This window comes from Empidonax traillii, unplaced genomic scaffold (genome assembly GCF_003031625.1).
Source record: "Empidonax traillii isolate 1590-97213 ecotype Southwest subspecies unplaced genomic scaffold, ASM303162v1 scaffold56:size2478089, whole genome shotgun sequence".
NCBI lineage: Eukaryota > Metazoa > Chordata > Aves > Passeriformes > Tyrannidae > Empidonax > Empidonax traillii.
The window spans coordinates 1400357-1423461 of record NW_020955249.1 but is presented as its reverse complement, the minus strand read 5'-3'; the positions used below and the strand labels follow the sequence as shown (position 1 = coordinate 1423461).

General features: G+C 37.3%; 1 protein-coding gene across 8 annotated transcripts in view; it reads left to right on the top strand.

Moving 5' to 3' along the window:
* The window catches only part of PCNX1 (pecanex 1), an 87353-nt gene extending 64580 nt beyond the window's left edge, over positions 1 to 22773 (top strand). For all 8 annotated transcript variants that reach the window (XM_027879670.1, XM_027879662.1, XM_027879665.1 and 5 more), the window contains 16 exons: positions 541 to 682; positions 2087 to 2264; positions 2677 to 2785; positions 3362 to 3491; positions 4519 to 4577; positions 5356 to 5571; positions 5958 to 6211; positions 7155 to 7385; positions 8767 to 8867; positions 10071 to 10221; positions 11918 to 12148; positions 12525 to 12799; positions 14122 to 14363; positions 15419 to 15855; positions 17243 to 17383; positions 20895 to 22773. In XM_027879670.1, coding sequence (XP_027735471.1) covers positions 541 to 682; positions 2087 to 2264; positions 2677 to 2785; positions 3362 to 3491; positions 4519 to 4577; positions 5356 to 5571; positions 5958 to 6211; positions 7155 to 7385; positions 8767 to 8867; positions 10071 to 10221; positions 11918 to 12148; positions 12525 to 12799; positions 14122 to 14363; positions 15419 to 15855; positions 17243 to 17383; positions 20895 to 21035 — 3038 coding nt within the window. In that variant the 3' untranslated portion in view covers positions 21036 to 22773. The remainder of the gene's footprint in view (positions 1 to 540; positions 683 to 2086; positions 2265 to 2676; positions 2786 to 3361; positions 3492 to 4518; positions 4578 to 5355; positions 5572 to 5957; positions 6212 to 7154; positions 7386 to 8766; positions 8868 to 10070; positions 10222 to 11917; positions 12149 to 12524; positions 12800 to 14121; positions 14364 to 15418; positions 15856 to 17242; positions 17384 to 20894) is intronic.
* The last annotated feature ends 332 nt before the right edge of the window (positions 22774 to 23105 follow it).

Sequence of the window (23105 nt, the reverse complement as noted above, 5' to 3'; positions counted from 1 at the left end):
GGGTATGCATTAATGTTTAACATAACTTTTGGCATAGGTTCTTCTAGACTATATTGTAGAATACATTTTCTTATTTTAATTTGCATTAAGTTGAAACGTACTTTACAATTCTTGTAGAAGTTTAAAAGTTCTCAAGTCACAGATATTTGTGTTGGCAGATAAGTAGGCTCTTCTGTATTGTAGAGTTGTAAACCAAAAGTCTTTCAGATTGAATATGGTTGGAAAACCATCCTTTTACATGAGATAAAATACATAATGTCAAATAGCTTCATCAGTAGCAATGCTGAAATTATTGAAGAAGTGACAACCCAGCTTATTTCCTTCCATGTGCAGTAAGCAAGTTGTTTGTGAACTGTTCTCTTGCTGTATGAACAGTGCAAAAACACTTCTCTTTATTTTGGTTAAATAAAACTGTGAAAATCTGGCGTGAGAATACAGGTAATGTTTGGCTCCACAAATTATTTGGATCAAGAATCTTCATTCTGTTAGAGTTTGATTTGACAGTGCTATCTGATTTTTCTTTTTAATGTGTCTTGATAGATGCTGCACATGTTATGTGGTTTGAGAAACTTCACATTTGGCTCCTTTTTGTAGAGAAGAATGTTATCTATCCACTGATAGTCCTCAATGAGCTTAGTAGCAGCGCTAAGAATATTGCTAGTCCAAAGAAACTGGATACTGAGTAAGTAGAAAAGGAGATCAAGTAATCTTGAGTATGTCTGCTGTGGTGGAAAATTAAATAGTGAGTTTTGGCCTCAACAGGAAGACAGTTAATGCTATTGTCTTAAGACTAAGGCAAGGAATAAATAAAGCTTTTCTTTATGTAAAAACCCTTATAAAGCCAACTCATCTTGCTGACTTAGACTGAATGGAATATTACAGTATTAAACTGAAAATGCCCTCAAAGATAAATCGTTCAATTCATAGCACATACTGTAAAGATTGCAGGTTGTAGAGTTACCTTACAGTGTGATAACAGTTTCCATGTTTATCTTCAGAGTCTTTAATATTATTATCCAGACTCAAGTTAAAGATAGTGGTGATTTGTGCTGGTATTTTATCAGGTGTAAATGTCAGGCTTGTTCCCCAAGTTGGTGTGCCAGCTTGCAGTCCCCCTACAGCTTTTGTCTCTCATCAAGGAATTCCTCAGACCTTCTAGCCCCTAAGTGTAATCCACATCCAGACGGAATTGCACACTGCTTCTTAAATTGAGCCTTTGTTATAATCCCTTGAGCACTGTTTCTGACTGTTTCAGCAAATGAGAGTTCAATAATAGGCTCTGCAATTTTTAACCTTCAAGAAACAGTAACGAGTTGTCTTTTCTGGATTTGAAGTTCTATTAAGTTAGAACAAAAGAGAAAATGAATCTTGAAACAAAACGAAATATGTACTGGGGGACTGGGTACTAGATTTTTTGGGGGTGGGTGGAGAGGTTGGCTCTTTTAATTTTAATCCCTGTATCTAATAAGTTTTTACCTTGGGTTCCTTATCACTGTCACTACAAGACCTTTGGGAGGAATATTGCTATTACATTACTGTAACTTATTTTTTATAACCCTTTGATCTGTCAGTTACTATCTCAAAAAAGAATGAAATTGCAGTTCCCCCAGTAAAAACTAGAGCAGTAGTTTTTACTACTAGTAGTAAAACTTCTAGTAGTAGGGTCATGCAGGAAATGATAACCCAGTGTTGATTAACATTGTCTTGATGATTAATATAGCATTTTTGCATTACAGTATTCATAACCTAAATTAAGGACCAAGTTTCAGAATACAAGGATATTTCATCTCCAAAATTTTTTTTACTAGTGGTACTCTTACAAATAATGCTAATCCTTGAATATTGATGGGCTTGGGAATACTGATAAAAAGACTTAGTAACCTCTTTCAAAAACACCCAAATCCAAAGTTGTCTTTTAAGAAACCGACAAACCAACCACCCCCAAGTTCCAAAACCAAACTCAAATCTAAACCTCGAGTTTGAAGAGATTTCAAAGCTGGCATTTCATGACAGCAACAACTTATATGGTCTTTAAACCCCTTTTGGACAGCAGATGGTAACTCTTTTGTGTGAATTTCTTACACAGGTTGGGTGCTTTAATGATCACAATAGCTGGCTTGAAGTTGCTGCGTTCATCATTCAGTAGCCCAACGTGCCAGTATGTCACTGTTATTTTCACAGTGCTCTTCTTTACTTTTGATTACAAAAGTTTTACTGAGACCATGCTGCTAGATCTGTTCTTCATGTCCATACTCTTCAGCAAGGTAACTTCAACTCTATTCCTAGGTGTTTGTTATCCAAAATGGATAGTGCTAACTGATAGGTAATCTTGCAGATCCTCAGTCTTACTTGTACTGTAATTGATATGCTGTAAGGCAGCTAAGACTTCTCCTTCCCAAAGCATTTTTGTTTGCTTGAGAAACCATATGAAACTTTCTAAACATCTCCTGAGTTTCTGTTAAGTAGAACAAAGAAGCATGTTATGTTACTTGCTTTTGTAATTACATCCCTTTTCTTAAGTCTGACGGCTTCTGGTAGAACCAGTAAGAACTCTAGGATGACCAGTAAATTCCTTAGGATATTTGTGTACTGCAAAGCATATTGGTTTTTGGCTAAATAACTGATTTTGACTAAATCACTGTTTTTCTCTTTTTTCTTTCTTTTTTTTTCCTGTAGCTTTGGGAACTCTTTTATAAATTGAGGTTTGTATATACCTACATTGCTCCATGGCAGATCACCTGGGGATCTGCCTTCCATGCTTTTGCTCAGCCCTTCGCTGTGCCACGTATCCTTTGAAAACAGAGGCTTTCTCCTGAAGTCATGTATTTATAACTTCTGAATAATGTGTTATAATGGATTATATATTATTGGGTAAACGTGCTGAAGGAACAGGTTTGTCTAGTGAGTATTTATGGAAAAACTGTGCATACTTTCTACCTTGTTACAATGCTATGAATTATACAATAGCAGATAAAGTAGGAATAGAATGCTGGAATGAAAGAAACGTGGAGCAGAAATCATTCTGAAAATGACACAGGTTTTCTTCTGACAGTCATTTCCTTTTATGAGAGTAACTAACTATGGTTTTAGTTCTTGAATTTTGCATTTTGTTGCATTGCTATTCTTGATAGCATTTTTGAATGACTACCATGTCTAGTGACATTTTCATCTATTTCAGTTTTTAAAAACAAAAATAATCCTCTAATTGGTGGAGATCTGCCAAGGCACTTTGCTGCATAGAAATTCGTAGAGATCTTGTTTTGTTCTTAATTGGTGTTGCTGTCTATATCAGGTAGTACCTCAGGAGCTTAAAAACCCCCATAGTTGTTGCTTCGCTTTCCTTAATTCTCTTATCCTACAGATTCTGCCATGTTGTTTGTTCAAGCAGCTGTGTCAGCTTTCTTCTCTACTCCACTGAATCCTTTTCTGGGAAGTGCAATATTCATCACTTCATATGCCAGGCCTGTCAAATTCTGGGAAAGAGATTACAAGTAAGTGAAATCAGATCTTTAAAGTTTGTGACATTTATTTTTAATCATGTAAATATGTTTAAACGTGTTGGTTTTGTGGTTTTGTTGGCTTTTTTTTCCTAGCCAGTTTCTGCTGTGTTTTCCCTCAAAGAACACTAGTGTATAGTATTGAAAGTTTTCATTTAACTGAATTCTGAAATACTGTAGCAGCTATTTTTTTACACTAGGAACATTTGCTTTAGCTGCTGGAAGTAATTTCTACTTAGAGATATGTATGCCATCCTGATGATTTTTAAACATAAAATCGATGTTACTGTGAAATGCAGTTTTAATCAGAAAGTGGATTTATGGATAAAAAGGTTTGGAGGAGCAGGTCATAAGTGTATTTTACCTGTGTTCGTTATTGCTTAGCTCACAGCAAAACTGTCTAAACTCAATATATTAAGATTCTTTTAAAGTAAATATTTTTTGATCAAGTTAGGATCAGTAGTAAAAGAATCTTCATTTCAGGTTATATCTCTTTTTGTTTTATTTCTCTGAAATTCACTATTGTTGATAGAGTAGCAGCATAGCACAAGATTAGTGGATATTTCTGGTATTTATTATTTCCCTTCCAACAGTTTTAAATACAGTGTTCCAAATCTTAGATTCAAGAGTTATGGCTGTAACTTCAGACAGTGAAACAACTGTCTGAAAATTGCTCTTTCAGTAAAGTCTACTGGAATGTTAGCTGTGTTAATTTAATGGTTTTAAAGTTTATTTCTCACCTCTAGAGCTTTATAGCTATCTAAGAAAATATATACACTTAAATCTAAAGTTAAAGATTATTCTGTGGCTATCTACTATGGACAAAATGCTATCACAGGCAGAAAATAGTTTTACATGTGAGAAGAGCAAAAAATTTGCATATAAGATTTTTAAAAATAACTTTTTGAAACTATTTCAGTGGGAATATTCTTTAACAGTTTTTATATTAGTAGTTTCTTCCCTTAGATTTTCTTACAGTAATATATTTTGTATTAATTATGCTTTATTTTCTTCTTTTCAGCACAAAGCGTGTGGATCATTCAAATACTAGACTGGCTTCGCAGCTTGATCGGAATCCAGGTAGCTTTCCTAGTCTGATTTTGGTGGTTCATTCGGAGTTTTTTTGGGGATTGGTTTCTCAAGGTGGGGGTTTTGGGAAGTGGGTGTGGGTTGGTGGGTTTCTTTTTTTTCTCGAGGGGTAGGTTTTCTTACAGTGGCATTTTCTTCAAATGTAAATGGCTTTTATGGCATCTTTATAGGATTCATGTTCAGTTTGCCCTCTGAACTTATACAACCCTGCCCAAACTTTCTGTTGCTCTGTCTTCTGTTACTTTCTCTTCCATTATCTCTCTTGCTTTATTCTTTATACTCTCCCATGAGTTTTTTAACTTCACCCTTAGCTTTGTGTTCCTGCTTTACTTTTTTATTTCTAATTGTAGTACGTATGAAGTTGTTTTAGTTTGTATTCTTGAGTAACGAAACAGGTGCCAAGTATTATTTGAGGGTGTCTCAGTGTCATGGTGATGAGACCAGTACAAACAGTCATTACTGAGATACTTCTGTGCTCGTTTTCTTTTGCACTTTATTATCTTGAATGGGTTGATGGGAGATGCATGAGTGGAACTGAAGTATTACCTTGGAAAATGGAGGAGTGACTAAGAAAAATTTGGTTCAAAGTATCACTTAGCATTCATTTGGAGTACTTGTCCCTTAAAAAAAGGGGGAAGTGGGAGTGAAGTATGACCTTGAAACAACATTGCTGTTCAAAAAATGTAGGGTTCGGTGTGAAGTGATAATTGACATTCAAGCTCAATGTTTTTCTACAGATTCAGATAACCTAAATTCAATTTTCCTGCAGGTTCAGATGATAACAACCTGAATTCTATCTTCTATGAACATTTAACCCGTTCCCTTCAGCACAGCTTATGTGGAGACTTGTTGTTGGGTCGCTGGGGAAACTATAGTACTGGGGACTGCTTCATCCTAGCCTCTGACTACCTCAATGCACTAGTACACCTTATAGAGATAGGAAACGGCTTGGTCACCTTCCAGCTGAGGGGGCTTGAATTCAGAGGTGAGTGTCTTACACTTCCTGAACTGTCTGTACTAAAAAGTTGGCTTCTGCTTTGGAAACATAAGTAATTTTCGGTTCCATCCTGTAAATTAATTGCTTTGAAAATGGGCTGCAGGGTCTCTTGATGCTCCTGTCACTTGATGCGAAGTCTGTCTTTCCATTTTAGTGCAACATGCCTGCCATAATTACTTCTAAGAGAAACTCAAGTCAAATGGGATCCTAGAGTGATAAATTAAGCTATCCAAATCTTTTGTGCTCATTGGCAGATAGTTCACTTAGTGTTAAAAAACGTAATTGGAAATTTTTGAACTCTTAAACACAAGTTCATATTAAAGCAATCACACAAAGCTTTCAACACTTTGTTCTTCTCTCTATTTTCTCCTAAGGAACTTATTGTCAGCAACGAGAAGTAGAGGCCATCACTGAAGGTGTAGAGGAAGATGAAGGTTTTTGTTGCTGTGAACCAGGCCACCTTCCTCACATGCTTTCCTTTAATGCTGCCTTTGGGCAACGTTGGCTGGCTTGGGAAGTGCTTGTGACAAAGTATGTTCTGGAGGGTTACAGCATCACTGACAACAGTGCAGCTTCCATGCTTCAAGTCTTTGATCTCCGGAAAATTCTCACTACTTACTATGTGAAGGTATGATTCAGATCACTACAACCCTCAGGGGAAGATAGGCTGGACTACACCTGGAAACTGCTTAATGTCTTGAACTTCTAATGTCTGTAATATCAGGATCATAGAATGTGATGATAATTAGAGATGTATGAACACCTTCTTTAAAGGAGGACGGAGTTTATTGTACTGATGGTGACTCAGATGGTGCGTGAGTAAGATAATGACCCTGTAGACTAGATCAGAGAGGATACTTCCTAGCTGAAACTGGAATAGAAACTTGAAAACTATAACCCAAATAGAATAGCTGTGTTGTAAATGAAAAGTTAAATAGTCTGTTTCTCTTAGAGAAAGCCAGGCTCTTTGGTCCTTATAAGCTGTACAAACCCATCTTTGAGTCTTAAAAAAGGAAGAAAGTCCTGGCCTGCAGTTTTAAGAGGACTCTAGACCTCAGATCCCTTCTGATAATCAGTGTACTAACTGAGATCTTTCACAACCTACTCTCTTTCAGAGAGCTGAAAATTTTCAGATTAAAATATTTCCAAGATACTTCCTCTCATACACACAGAATTTTTGTTTCCCAGCACAAGGGTCTTAAAATGTTTTGTGTTTTAGCACTATTTTATTTAGAATTCTTTAGATATTTAATACCTAATTCTCTATGTTAACTAGATAAAAAGTTCTATGTCTTTTGCAAAAATTACACTGACAGTCCTGTCCCATCCTTTTGTTCTTTCCTTATTCCTTCAGTGTAGGCTTCAGAAATCTTGACAATCTTTGAAAAATACTCCTATATACCACCTGTGTTTTCTGTGCAAATATGTTGCACCTGTGAGCTAAATAAATACTACTGTGTGTCAGTTTTGTTTGTTGCCAGGAAAATAATGCAAATAATTTGAAACAATCAAGATTACTGACTGGGTTTTCTAATTGCAGTGACTCATATTCTTAACTACTACTGTTTCAGGGAATCATCTATTATGTCACGACATCCCCCAAGCTAGAGGAATGGTTAGCTAACGAGACAATGCAGGAAGGACTGCGGTTGTGCACAGACCGCAATTATGTTGATGTAGACCCAACATTTAACCCCAATATTGATGAGGATTACGACCATCGTCTGGCAGGGATCTCAAGAGAGAGCTTCTGTATGATATATTTGAACTGGATAGAATATTGCTGCTCTCGAAGAGAAAAGGTAAGTATAGACATGTGAGGAAAGCCATTCACTATTCTAGGATGCTCTCATTTTGTCCCACTGGTTTGACTTACTGGCTGGTTCAATGCTGATTTTTAAAATAAATACGTGTAATCTAAGTATTTTCACTGAAATGGTTTTGATCTTCTACTTTTGAGAATTTAATAAATTCTGTAAGTAATTTATGGTTTAACCGGTTAATTAATGAATTTTATTTGCTAGCTCAGATGAATCAGTTGAGTCTTAGGCACTGATCTACATACAGAACAGTATGCTTACAGAATTGATGTTTTGTGCTTAGAAATCACTGTTCACAAATCAAGCCTAACTTAAAGAAAGAAGTGCCCAAGCAAAACAAAACCCCATAAAACTTCAGATACCTGTTGCCAGCTTATAAGACTGACTGCTTCTTTCTCATTGATCATACAACACTGTTCCTTTGGACTGCTGGAATTGTTGGCTTGTGAAAATGATTATCCTGTATTCAGTCTTTTCTTCTCTCCAAAATCTTTCCACCTTTTAAATAGGAATATGGTTGTAGAGGCATGCCTTGACTTCTTACTGTTTACAAAATAACTGTGTATGGTCTAGTCTAATTAGTGTTGCCTTTGAGAATAAGCAGAAATTGATTGAGATGAAAGGGACAGGAATATAATTGGAATTTATGTGTTTAACGAAGGATCCAAGACTTAAGAGTTCAGTTTTGCTTTGGTGGTCAAAGATGAGTAAGAAGCCCATTTTAATGGGTGTAAGACTTAGTATCCTGTGGTCAAATGACAAACAACAGTCAAAGGAAATTGTTTCCCTCCAAGTCACGATCATGAAAGATTTTATGTATGTATTGAAAACCAGATTTAATCATTTAATTGAATTATGCCATTTTCTAGGGCATTATATACACTGTACAGCTACTACTGGCTTTGAACTGAAGGCAAGTTTCTCCGGATTAAAGCTTAGTCCAGGGAAGTTTTTGGTTAAATCAGGATTAAATACTCCTGGTCAGTTAGAATCCACTGTATTCACTAAAAATATTTATGTCTAAAACCCATAATTTTGCTAATCAACGGTTTGCTTATAAGATACACAGTATCCGTGAGGAATGTACCATACATCTGTTCAGCTTATGATTTGTCTTTTTTATATAATAGTATGTGTGTGTTTGCCTTTACAAGTATCCTTACGTATTTACAAAACTCTTGCTCAGAGTTTCAAACAATTGTTTTCTTAAGAGTAACTGGTGCGGTGGGTATATATGCACACTTGGGTTTGTGAACTGTGACGTGTTTGGGTCTTTTACTCTTTCTGGTGGAATTGACTTTTTCAATGGTGATCTCCGTACTCCATTCACCTGACTTACTATTTTCTCTTTTGTTATTATAAGCCACTGGATTCAAGTAAAGACTCACCCCTAGTGACATTGTGTTATGGACTGTGTGTTCTGGGGCGGAGAGCATTGGGAACAGCTTCACATCATATGTCTAGGTAATAAAATACTGTTGTTGTAAGCTTCCCATCCTCAAAATCCTTCTGAGTTGCTCGGCTAGGTGTTAGGATGAGGACCTTTTCATAAAAGAAATGGATAATTGATGTTGTCTTCCTTTAAACTGGACAGATTTGCTATGTAACTTGTCTTTATTACAACAGCCAATGAAGCATAACCAAAGAAAAGCAAGCAAGGGAGAACTTGAATCTGAGCATCTTGTCTTATTGAACTAATGCAAGATGAGAATTCTGGTATGGGTAACGACCAGTTATAACAGATGGGGGAAGAAAAACACAAGAACTGATTGAGTTCTAAAAGTAAACTCCATTTCCTGCACCAAGTAGATGCCCTATATGGAAATAAGGGGAAGAAGAGGGAAGTTTCTTAAAATGGAGAATTCATATCTTGGTGGATGTTAGATCAGACTGTTATGATAAGTTTCACAGTTTAGCGGTTCTGTGGCAAGCGGTTGTGTTTTGTACAAATCTCCTTCATCTCAACTCTGTTGTGATATGGCACCCTCTTTCTTGCAGACTGACAGCTTCAGCTCTAGAAATGCAGTGTTAAATCTAGTTAAATGTTTCAGGAAATCACAAGGTGGTGATTTAAAAAGAAAATAAAAAGCATAATCAGATGCACAAGCTGTTGGTCAACTGGGTGCTGACTGTTCCATTTCACTTTTAGGGCAACTGTTGACCAATTCTTTTAAGTACCCACCAATTGCCTCTTGAAAGTCTTGCAAATATGCAGTTGCAAGGGTGATCAGAGCATTTTGTATTTTTCACTCTTTAGTTAGTCATTGAAAACAATGCCTTTTTATTTTGTCCTGAAGCATGCACAACTGAAGTTAAATATCCTCCATTGTGTTATATACCTCGAAAAGTTTTCTCTAAAAATCTTCAGAATGAAGTCAGGCAGTCCTTATGGTGTTCCTGTTTACTTTAGTCCATGTAAACAGCCTGTTGTGTATGGCTTGTTCATTACCTGTTCAGAGCACATCTAATGTCCAGGTTTTGCTTACACACACTTCTTCACTCATGTTCTCTTCTCCCTGTCTTATTCTGCAGCTTTATAGAGAGGAACTGTGTGCCCTTCTGTACAGCTCAATATTGTCTGTTCTTTTCAGTGATGATATCTGTGGATATGTTTGTATTTCTGTTAATATTTGGGCCGTTTTCTTCATTATTTTTTCCCCTCAACAGTAATCTGGAATCCTTCTTGTATGGCCTGCATGCCCTGTTTAAGGGTGACTTCCGTATATCTTCAATTAGAGATGAATGGATTTTTGCTGACATGGAATTGCTGAGGAAAGTAGTGGTTCCTGGAATTCGGATGTCACTTAAGTTACATCAGGTAAGAGATTACACAGAAAGATGTGTCCAGTTCTTTTTATTTCTGTGCGTTTGTTCTTTTAAAAATAAGTGACTAGGAGAGAGAAAAAAAGAGGATGATAATAAACGGCATATGATAGAGATTGACAGCTGAAAACGAGGGAATATCATGTCTTGTCCTTTGATTTATTATAGCTCTTGTGGAAGTTGATATAGAGGAAAAGGGAATGCCGTTTATGCTCAGAGCTTGAAAATTACATTAAATGTAGATCAGAGAACATGTCAAGCCTTGTTTCATACCTATCTAGAGATATTTCCCTTATGAACAGCTTCTCTGATATATTCCCTCTCTCTTCCCTCTCTACACATCTGTAATTGGCTTAAAAGGTTATCATGCATTCAAAGCTGTACAGCCCTCTCCTCCAATGGGAGTTGTTTTTCTTGTTCTTTTTACTTTGAAGTGTTGTAATCACAGGTTTCAGGTGAGAATAAGAAGGCTGCTTTTCAATAAGCTGAAATTAGAGTTGGTCTTTATAGCAAAGTAAGGGTGAAGATGAACAATCTCAAATTCTGTCCAGTGAATGTATTGACTCATCTCAGCAAGTACAAGAAAGCGTGTACTTAGTGATAAGCACTCTGTAAGGATGGAAAAGGATTGGTACTCTAGAAAAATAGATTGCTTGGAAATCATAGGCAAATCAAAGGCACATCTTAATTGCACTTTTAAAATTATTATTAAAGGTTCTTTTTTTGCCTTCATTGCAGAGTCTAGAAGTCCCCCCAAGCTAGCAGCAATTGAATCAGCTCTTTCATGTAACACAAACTCTGAATTTAGCAAAATGTGTGTTAGGAGTAGAGGTAACAAAGCAGAATAATTACAAAATCATTGCCGAAACCAGCAGAAGTACTACTTCAACAGCTCTGGAGTGTTCTCAGAGGGTTACTGTGCAGAATGGACTTAAGAATTAAGTCAGGGAATGAAAAGTGAGAAAAATAAAGATCACTCTAACAAATAAAATGTTTTTTTTCTGAGCATTATTTTATTAAGCTATACAAGGTTTTTATTTGCTTGCAGTGCAATAGCATATCCAGGCTTCAGCCAGGATATGGAAATTTGGTTATTAACCACAATCCTTTTTTTAACCAGAAAGTAATGTGACCTAACACTGAATTGAACTTGTAGATTTTGTGTTTGTATTTGACTGGTAGTAATATAAGTTGTCTTGATAGTATCTGATGCTGAAATAGTTTGTCATCAAGTTTCAATGTGAACTTTCCTATAGTAAATACTGTTTTTCTTCCTATTGCGCTTTTCATATAATGCAGTCTCGGTGAATAATCAGTGCTTTACTTCAGGGTGTTTTACAGTTGGAGGCTTGTGAATAAGAAAAGAAGCTAAAACTAAAATACTTCTGTAAGCAGTATAAATAGATACAAATCTAGTGTAAAATTCACCTAGAAATTTAGTTGAATCAGTGATAGGCAGGTGCTTCCGATCATTTTGGTTTTAAGTTAAAAAAAGAAGCAAACAAGTGAACAGAACCAGTCTGTTGGAAAAGAGGTTATCTTTAATGTTCTAAAGTAGGTATTGAATATTTTTGATGGCTAACTTTGTGTAATGCACTGATCACTTCAAGAGTTTGAAATGTTTGGAGTTTATATGTAGCTACATCTGAAGTGCTAATCATAACTTATTGAACATGTATTCTTGGAAACAGGACCATTTCACTTCTCCAGATGAATATGATGATCCTTCTGTCCTTTATGAAGCTATAACAACCCACGAAGAAAATCTAGTTATAGCACATGAAGGGGATCCTGCTTGGCGGAGTGCAGTTCTTTCCAATTCTCCGTCCCTTCTTGCTCTGCGTCACGTGATGGATGATGGCACCAATGAATATAAAATCATCATGCTAAATAAGCGGTATCTCAGTTTCAGGGTCATTAAGGTAAGCTTTGTGCAGATTTCACAGTGGGACAATATGTTGTGGTGTGTTTTTAATAACTGTACCAAACTGCAGCTTGAACTCAAGTCTTTGTTATTGCTAGGTCTGCTGCTTCTCATACAGTGCAAGTACTGTATCAGAAAATCAGTTCCTTCTGCCTTAAAATATCTTATTCCTCATTCCATTCTTAGATTTGCATTATTGTCATTGTTGCAGATTGTGTCCTTAAGTTCAGCCTGTTAAGGAAGTGCATATGCATGCTTGCAGTTCTGCAGGGCAATATTGCATATGTTCTTGAAGGCTTTTGTATATAGCACAGCAGTCACCACACGCTCTCATTGCTTCACTTTCTGACAGTGTTTCTATTTGGCTTTTGCAGGTGAATAAGGAGTGTGTGCGTGGCCTGTGGGCAGGGCAACAGCAGGAGCTTGTCTTCCTGCGTAATCGTAATCCAGAGAGAGGAAGTATCCAAAATGCTAAACAAGCTCTGAGGAACATGATTAACTCCTCTTGTGACCAGCCAATTGGATACCCAATCTATGTCTCCCCTCTGACTACTTCTTATTCAGACAGTCATGAACAGCTAAAGGACATTCTTGGGGGAGCCATCAGCTTAGGAAACATCAGAAACTTCATAGTGTCTACATGGCACAGGTGAGCTGAGGAAATGAGTTCTTATTACTCTTTGTTCATGCTCTCATATTCCACTAACTAGTCCTGTACAACAGGCCCAACACAACATACCTTATAATAGTCATTCCCATAAAAATAAATTCACGTTGAGTTTTATTTTGGGCACATCAGTAGCATGTGGCAACTACTTTGGTAGAGCATGAATCTTCAGGGCTGAGACCACAAACTATGTAAATAGAGCTCAGAGGAAAAAAGACAAAGTCTAGGTGCAAGAATCACAACTTCAGTTCTAACGTGAGGTCTGATAATGAGAGACAATTCAACTTCTGTACTATTTTTTTCACTACCTTTGCTTTTGCAGTCTTAAATACCATCTTTATAGAATAAGGACTTTTTGGTAGGGTTTCTGTCTGGCACAAATTTAGCATGAAAGTGTCAGTGTTGTTAGGGTATGCTCAATATATGCATAGTAACACAAGCTGTTCAAAGTCTCTTGAGTACTTACAAATAATCCTGAATGTCAGAGCCAGAACAAATAACTGGAATGGTAATAATATAATTCTTTCCCCACATGACCCCTGGGTAATTCAGTACAAACTGTTGCTGTGCTGTGTTTTATATGCTATAGAACTTTCACTGCATTTCTGGCCCCTGTGACTGTGACTCCGAAAGCAACAGTGGTAGCTGTGTGTGGCATTCAGAAATGTGCATCCCAATTCTTACCACTTCCAGGAGTTGGTGCCGTAGTCTGAACAGTCCTGTAGCTGTTCTGATAGTCACATTTAACTTAGACATCTCTGGCACATCAAAACAGAACATTGCTGCTTCACCTCAGAGTATGCCACATTTACTGCAGTCCGAGGTGTTTGTCTCTTGTCACCATCTGCTTGTCAGACTCGATAGAATAAAAAAATCCAGCAGTCTTTTCTCGCTATTCTGAGTAGATGAAGATTTTGCAGTTTAGCAGTATGCATGACTAGTGTGTTAAGTAGCATAAATTTTACTAAACTGTTACAAAATAATTAGGATGTTCTACCAATATTTTAGAATTTTATCACTTTATTGTACTTCAGAGGTGGGATAATTTTTAAAAAGCTGTTTTCTATAAGCATTTGACTTGTCATAAATAACTGTTATAGGATAGCTGTCATGAGGAAAATTGCAATCTCTTAGAAAGCAGCATTTATATTTGCAAAGCATATTCTGAAAAAATAGAGTCAAGTTTGATTATGGGGAGTGCTTTGGATTGTGCTGAGTAAAGCTTTTTGCTTGTCATGAGGCATTTCATAGAATGCTGATATTAGGAGGCCTGACTTAATGTATGAATTGTATTACGTTTCTAGACTAAGGAAAGGCTGTGGAGCTGGCTGCAATAGTGGTGGAAATATTGAAGATTCAGATGCTGGAGGTGGAGCTTCTTGCACAAGTAATAATGCAACTATCAATGAGTCACAGAGCAGCATGTCACAAGGAGGAGGGAATGCAACTACAGGGCAGGGACCTGGAGCAGTACAGCACCCTCCTGTTGCAGCTCATCCCACAACTTTTCCTGCAGCTCATCCACCAACTCATCCCTCCACTCTGGGTAAAGTTAAAACAAAGAAACAACTTTATACAAGTTCAATCCTATAGCCAGAACTGACCTTTCAGCTCTTTTGACCCTAAGTTAAAAGAAAAAGCACACAGAAGTGATGTGATTTTATATAGTGTTAAGAGCTGTTGGATTAATCTCAAACTACAGTACTATTTTATGCAATGCAAGATTACCAAACAGATTTGAGCAAAAGGGTATAGTTGTGCTGACAAAATAGATTAAATAACTTTTTATAACATGTCTCCACACATTGGATCTTTTCGCTTCTGTTGTATTCTCTGCAAATGCTAAACTTGTCAGGTTTTGTGAATGTCTTGTATTACTTATTTATACAGTGAAATGAATTCTCTATTTCTGTAGTATTCGAGCTGAATCCTATCCAAGGGTCCATAGTGATCTGTAGTTAGGGAGGTGACAAACAGTAAAGCTGAGAAAGTTTTTCAAAGACTGCCTTTACTCATAAAGAAAATATGCAACTGTGTAGCTGAATGAACATAATTAGGTCTACCTCTCTGTGGAGAGGTATTTGCAAATACTTATTATAGGAAAAGCAGTGACACCAATGCTGATGAACTGCAATTTGTTTTTAACTTCAAATGCATTAAATTCCTCTGAACTTGTTTTAAAGCAGCTGTTGTTCTAACAAATTTTCTGACCCAAAATTTGAATGTTTAGTCAAGTGTATTAAGAAAGAATATTCAGTATTTTGAAACATGAACATCTGTACCTGCCTTGCTGCCTTAAGTATGGGAAACTTAAGTATTTAATATTAAGGAATAAATTGCAGAAAGCAAGACTGAAGCATTTTTCAAGCTAAGTGTCTGGATTGTGAATTGAACAAAATATGAAATTCCGAGATGAGTAGAATGTATTCAGATGTTCTGCTATGTGAAATGCAACAGAGATCTGCAATACAGCTGTTGCAGATGATGTTGATTAGACCAATCAGTTTTGTATATCTATTTACTAAAATGTTTGTGTTTCAGCAATCTAATGTGTGGGAGGCTTTATCAAACTTTCCTGATTCTGTATCTTTTATATTTTAGGCACCAGTCACAGCTCTCACTCTGTGCAGTCCAGCCTTGTCAGACATTCCCCTGCCCGTGCCTCAGTAGCTAGCCATTCATCTTATTGCTACGGCAGTCGTCATTCATCTCTTCGCACATCCACAACAGGCTTTGTGCCTTGTCGGCGCTCTTCCACCAGTCAGATATCCCTTCGTAACCTCCCATCATCCATCCAGTCCCGCCTATCTATGGTGAACCAAATGGAACCTACTGGCCAGACTGGGATCAGCGTGCAGCATGGACTGCCCTCTTCTAGCAGCTCCAGCCAAAGCATCCCAGCCTGTAAACAGCATGCCCTTGTGGGCTTTCTAGGGACAGAAGGAGGGAGTAATGCAGCTGAAACTCAGTCAGGTGGCAACGCAAGCCCTGCAAATCAAATGCAAGCCAAAAAGGATGACGTTATTTACAGAATCCAGGTGAATAGTCTAGAAGAACAAGCTAACCTATGTTTCCACATGCTTTTGTTAGTTGTTACTTTGTATGTCGTTGAAATCATTACTTTTAAATACATATACCTTCAGGAATGTCTGGGTATACCGTTTCTGTGAGGTTACGACTGGAGAACTAATCTAAGGGACAAGTTTTCTGGACAAGAAGCCTTCCTGCATGCTCCTGGTTTACATTATTTATATTTTGCTGCAGTACAGCATTGAGAACATCAGCGGAACTCAGTTCCACTTTGTGCTTAGTTTGCCTTTATACATTGCAGCGGATAAAGCTAAACAGCTTCATTTGCAGGGTACAAAGCAACTGACTTTTTTCTTTGAAGCCAAGTAGATTATCTACAAAATTAGTGTAAATATACTTGCTTTCACTTCCACGTGTATTTATTCCTTGATTATTGCTATGTCAGGGTTTAATAAGCAGCAAATAGTACACTATTGACTAAGTTAATCCTGGCAACCTTACTTGTTTTGAAAATCCAGCAACTTGTATTCTTACTTTCCTAGCTTTTATTAGCTCAGCTTACATGTCTTTGGCATTATATTAGTGGAAAACATCAAGAAGGGTATTAAATAGACTAGATCATAATAAACGTGATTGCTGATATCACCTCAGTTTAGAGTAATCCTTAGTAAACTTCATCATAGAGGGCAAAGTTAACAAAGTAAATTTTCAGGTCTGTGCTTAGTAGCTTTTTTTTTGCGGGCAAGGACCCTTTTATGAAGCTGCTTACTTTCTTTGTGTGAGGAGGATAAAGGCAAAGTGGACATGTGCCCTTGATTAGTGGACGTTATGGAGTTCTCTCTGTCCTTAAATAAGTAGTTTTTAGGAGTTTTCTCCTGCTTCCCCGGTGAAAGACCAGTTTACTTCACAACACAGAGTGGGTCTCGTCTAACCATGCTAGTAGATAAATACTTTTCTGCCTAGCAATAAATTCTCCGAGACCATGTTTCTTAAGATATTATATTCTGTAAGAAGTTATGAGCCGATTTTAACAGCTCATCATCACTTAACTCTTCCCCGCTACTACGTTGTGTGCTGCCAATGCTTACATTGTGCTGGCTCCCCAGACCCTGCTGTGAGCCAGTATAACGGAAGGAAGTGGGAAAGGGAACCAGAGCTGTTGCTTCAGTGAACTGACATATTGTCAGCTGTGCCTGAAACCACAGCCTCATTTCCAAATTCAGTGCTGCACAGGCTTTTTCCTAGCCTGGAGCTTGTTTCCAACATGGAAATGGGTCAGAAATCAATTTCAGTGGGTTAAAGCCAGTTATCTGGAAGTATGCAAAAGGTTACAATTTGTCTGTTTCTTTTAAATTTTGGCTGAACTAACAGTCAAAACTCAATTCCTACTTACAGTTAATGGATCCCAGTCAAGTACTGGAAGGGATCAACGTGTCAAAAAGGAAAGAGCTGCAGTGGCCAGATGAGGTGATACGGCTAAAAGCTGGAAGAAACAGCTGGAAAGACTGGAGTCCTCAGGAAGGCATGGAAGGCCATGTAAGTTTTGCTTAGAAGTTGGCAAGCTAACCTTAAGGCAGTGTCTTGGTTCTATGGCAGTCTGCCTAGATATCAAGGCCAAAGATAGATGTACTAGTAAGTTAGATCAGCAGCTGTCCTTGAAGTCACTGTTGCTGTGCTAATTTGAAGCAAAGAGATATTTCTGTAACTTAATGCAAAAGATGCAGGATGGTGTTTTGAATGTTGTCAACCACCTCTCCTTCCTGCCTGCTTTCAGCTCTTGTCATGAACTCTCAGGCATTGCACTCATTCATCCAATTTTCATTTTCTTTAAATCCCCGAGCAAATACAGAAGGTCAGTTTACCAACAGCTCCTAAATCAATGATTAACAGTATTTGGTTTTAAATTATTCTGATCAAAAAAAGAGCCAAAAAAGATTCTCTTTAGATGTCTCTATTAAATATCGTAAATATTTGCTTCCCTTTAAGAAGGAAATCACAACTTGTGCAAGCCTATGACTTGAAATTCCGTCTCTTTTCCTTAGGGGTCTTACGTCTGTGTTTTATAAAAAATTACTGCATTAGTTAGAAAACTTATCTCCCAATTTAGGCTCTTCTTATGAGGAAAAAACCCAGATCTATCTTTGAAGCTTTTTGATTTTACTGAGGTATACACTTTTTTTTAACCTTTGTGTTTGTGTCTGTAAAGATGTTCCAGTGAGTATTCTTTCAGTGATAAATAGTGAAAGGGAAGAGTCACTGATACTGTGTTTGCATTCATCAATACAACTGTATTTTCATTTGCAATATGGCAGTTCTGACAGTTGAGAAGGAATGTCTTTGACTGCTTACCTCAGTTGAAGGCGTTACTTATAAATTGGATTCAGGGGATGGATTTTGCCTTCTGAAAGTCCACATCGCTGTGGATAATAGATCCACAACTTCAGGTAAGAAATGGCAATATGCCAGTAACACAGCATATGCTGGATTTACCTTGTTGGTATGTGTTTGTGCAGGAAGGGCCCTGAAAATACAATTATTCAGGAATTTAGCAGAGTTAACAGTCCACTCTTAAGATAGGGTTACCTTGTAGGTAATCCTGGGAGTTGAATGCTGTTGTAAACATTCACTGTTATGTTTGGTTTAGACATACTATTGCAAATCAAGAATGTCACAAAGATACTGAATGTAGAGGGTTATATTGAAACATGTCCTGTTGTCTGCTATCAAGGGACAATTTTTTTCAGGAGTTTGAGTGTATTTTGTGAACTGCAGCACACTGACATGTGCAGTAATTGATGTTACAGAAAGATTAAAACAAGAGGATTTAAAGGTCAGAGTAAGCTGCTGTTTCTGATGCTTCTCATCTATTTTTGGTGCAGCATACTGGCAGGTTTTTTTAGAAGAGCATCTTTTAACCTAAGAGGAAAGAGGAAAGCACCAGATTATCCAGTGTGTGATTAGGAGGAGAGGATTTAACTTGATGACATGGTTTCCACTGCCTGTGGTTAAAATACTAGTCTCAGTAAAGTCCTTAGCTCGTAGGATAGTATTACCTTTCTGATCCTACAGCTGTGGTCCTTACTGCAAATAGGCAGAAATGATTCTTACCTGCTGAGATGCTGCTCATCAAGCAGTTTACCTGATGAAGCCTTATGTCAGTGCTCTCAGTATGAACTTCTGCACTCAGTAGTTTAAAACTTTGCTGCAAAGTAGAAAAAAAGTATTTTTCCTAACTTTGCTTTTTATTTTGCTAAGTATGCAGTACAGTGTATATATAAGGCAGAAAGACATGATAAGGTTTCTTCAAGGAAATTAAATTTAGCAGTCCTCTTTGTAATGTAGCTGCTTTTTCCAGATTTTGAGATAAAGGTATACTCAGCATTATCTTTCTATGACATATGATACTAGCATGTAGAAGAACTTTTTTCCTTCCAAGAGATTCTTATCACCTCTTGATTATCTAGTGACATTTTGCATATTATCAGTCATTTACAGAGACCAAATAAATGCCAGTCATGACAAAAGAGATGGTAAAAGTGAGTGTGAGGGTATGGCTGTGGTGAGTTTTAATCTAAGTACAACTTTTGCATGTAAACAGTTTTCAAGGAGCCAGGATATTGATGCCTTTTGAATCAGCCCTTAGCTATCTCAAAGGCACTAGTTTTTAAGTTGGACAACAAGGATGTAGTACCTGGGACTTCACTGGGCAATGTTTTATGTTCTGGGGATAGAATATTCCTGGCCACATTCCATACAGCTGTGTAAGAAGTTTATATGGACACACTTTGAAGTCAGACTTGAACGGACCACTTACGTATGCTGTTGCATCAAAGGGGAGCTAAAGATGCCATGCTTCCCTGGCTGAAATGCTCTCCCTGGGAACACAGCACAGATCTCATGCAGTGGATGAAGCTGAATCTCCTTCACCCACTGTTCAAGAAATAGTCACCTGGGTTTAATGAAGATGAAGTGGATCTCTTGAATTTGATCTTGGAAGATACAGATCACTCATGGTTTTCTGCCTTTTTTTCCCCACCTGTATCTTTAGAACTCTTGAAAACTGTACCATCTTGGATTTTGTAAAAATTAATTTTATTTGCTTTTTAACTTACCTTGTTCTTGAACTAAGAGTTCTTTTCTCACAGCTGGCAAATTTGAGGTAATTCTGTTTCTGTGGAGCTGGCAATATTTCAAACCATGTTACTGGAACATCCTTATGGTTTCTTTGGGGCACCCAGAAGTTAAGGGTATATTTTTTTTGGAGGCAGCTGAGCAGAGACATTCAAGGTCATACAAGGGCCTGTATGGAAAAGGGACATTTTGATGGTCAATACAGGGCAGGATCCTTGGGAGCAGCACGTTGAAGTACCTGAATTCTGTAGATCAAAGGGAGTGGTTTGTGGAAGAGTGGTTTGTAGCTCTATTTCTGAAATTTTTCCTCTTTTTAATACTTCTAATTTTAAATTATCTTTGAATAACTTTAGTCAGAAGATCAACCTTGCATTCACAGTGAGTAGGGAATAAATTAGAGCAAAGGCTCAGAGGAGACTGTAGTTTTCATCTATCTTCTGATAAACTGGAGTTCTGCGCCATTATGTGCTGCACAACACTAAGGTATTTTAAGACTGACAGCTAGAGCATCAAAATATCCCAAATCTGTACGTGTGCCCATTTTTCAGTTGTTACTCACTTTACATGAACTGTTTGGTTCTGCTTTGGGTCAAGTTGTTTGTCCCTGCTGAAATCGAAATCAAAGACTGACTGTTCTCAGGTAAGCAAGCTGTTCTCACAGTTGGCTTCACTGTTCTTAGAGGTCTTTTCCAACCTAATAGATTCTGTGATTTTAAGATGCACATCTTCAGCAAGACTTAAACAAGTAGCTTGTCTGTAGATATGCTGTCGCTGAAAAATGAACAACTAAGTCAGTGTAGCACTTATATTTTTGCTCCTTTTGCCCTGTAAGAGTCTTGAATTATTAACCATAACTTTGATTAGGCAGCTCTTCATATGGAGCTTACATTTTATTATATTTTTTTTTTCCCCCTAGGTGATTCACCGCTGGGTGCCTTGCAGCAGAGATCCAAGTAGTCGGTCACATATAGATAAAACCATCCTGCTGGTTCAAATTGAAGATAAATATGTTGCTGTTGTTGAAACTGGAGTCCTTGAACTTGGGGCTGAAGTGTAAATCTCTTTGAGACTGAAACTTCCCCTTCTCCCATGGTTCAGAAGAGAGAAGGGTCCAGAAGAAGCAGCTCCTGGGACATGAAACTTTGGTCTGGTTGTAGGAAAGGACTCGAAACACAGATTTGTCTAAGTCCCTTTCCCCAAATAAACAAGTGTAAGAAAATTTTTTAAGTTGTTAGCTGCTGAAGAAACACTTGCATGAAGGATAGATTTGTTGAGACATATCTTTTTGTTTATAAATTTTGTTATGCATTGCGTAATGCTTTAAATCAACAAACTTTTCAGTTCTAAGATCAGAGCACCTCATATTTTTCTAATTGTTTTGCCAAAAATTGCCATGTCTTGTCACAGAGTGTGTGGAATTCATCCACCTTATTTTAAAGAAATTGACTACAAACCTTCAGTTTGGTGAAACAGTGTAAGGGTTTCAGGTGTGGCAAGAAGAGACTGAACAGATGTATAGATTCTTATTCCTTATGAGCTAAACATTAATGAGAACTGCACTAATTTTTTTACAGCAATGCACTAAAAACAACCCTGAGATTGCTGAGAACATTTATTTATATATATAAATATAAGTATATAAAATACCATTATTTAAATTGCCTTTGGGATTAATCCCCTCCCTCTCCATATACATGTTGATGGTAAGGGCTGTGCCATGGGTTTGGTTCTATGTTCTGTATTTCGTACAAGTGCATTTGCTGCATCCTCTTCACAATAAATGGTAAAATAACAAATACATAGAAAAGCACCTGAGTATCCCTGTACTACATCAGACTTTATTGTGGTGGCAGTGGTACCTCAAACCTGTACAACACGTCTAGCTTTAAAGTGGGCCCCAATAAATGACCTTTCATCTGTCCTCCCTTCACTAGCCATAGCTGCTTGGCTTCTTTACACCCAGAGCTGGCTGTGTTGTTTCATTGGCTTTTCTCTGGCAGGCACGGTTGTTATAGTTTTGTAGGGGGAGGTGCAGGGTCTGTGATTTCTTCATGGATGCTTGAAGGTTTTTTTGATTCTATCCAATTTAAAAAGAAAAAATCACAACAACAACCTCCCCCCCTCCAACAACAAAAAAAGAATGCAAGAAAACTTGACTTCTGTTTTTAAAGATCTTTTATAGAAGGCACAGCCCTAAACTTGTATCACTTTTACCACCTTGCCTTTTCTTTCCCTTTAGTCTTCATTCTTTTCTATGACTTGAATTTTATTTTCTGTGGTTATATATTCTATGTAAGTGTAATTTGAGTATTTATAACTGTGAAGTTGAATTATTCATGTGTTACATATCCTAGGTTTTATTGTATTTTTTTAAAAGTGTGTATTCAGGGAAACAAGTAACTCAGAACTATCATGGGAGTGTGAGAGGGAAACTGGTTTGTTCTTGACTTGCAATTCCTATGATTCACTTTTCTTAATCCGTAAGAAAAAAATGTACCTGTTGTGATTGTTTCCTGTTTCTGACCTGTAATTATATAGGACTCTGTGGAGAAACTGCATACAGTCCTAGCTTTTGGGAGCAGCCATCTTCTTCCCAGCCACCTCCACTTCTTATATGTATTGCAAGCAGAAGAGACTTCTGATATACCACAGAGGTTATAGTAATTATTTCTCTGACATCAGAGAAACATTGTCCATTATGTACCTAATGTAAGAGTGAAATTATATGGGATAAGGAGAAAAAAAAAAAGGAAGGAACAGCTACCTAGGAAGCATTAGTATTCCAACTCAAGTCACTGTATGCCATCTAGCCATGAAAGGGTAAGTGTGTGCCTGGTAGCTAGTCAATTCTAGGTACTGTTCCCAGTGAATGATACTGGGACCTTGCTTGTGTCATATTCTATGCAAACTTGTCCTTGAAATACTGTGCATCTTACAGTTGCATATTACTATTCAGTTTATTCATATGCAGTCCCATTCAGTCATGGTATAAATGCACAGTTCTGGATCTGCCACAGTTAAAACTGTCGGAAAACAAAACTTATTTATCATAAGTACACATTATAGTGTAGTTGAATTCATCTCCTGCATATCTGAAAATGTACAGTAGATGAACCTTCTTTAGTGG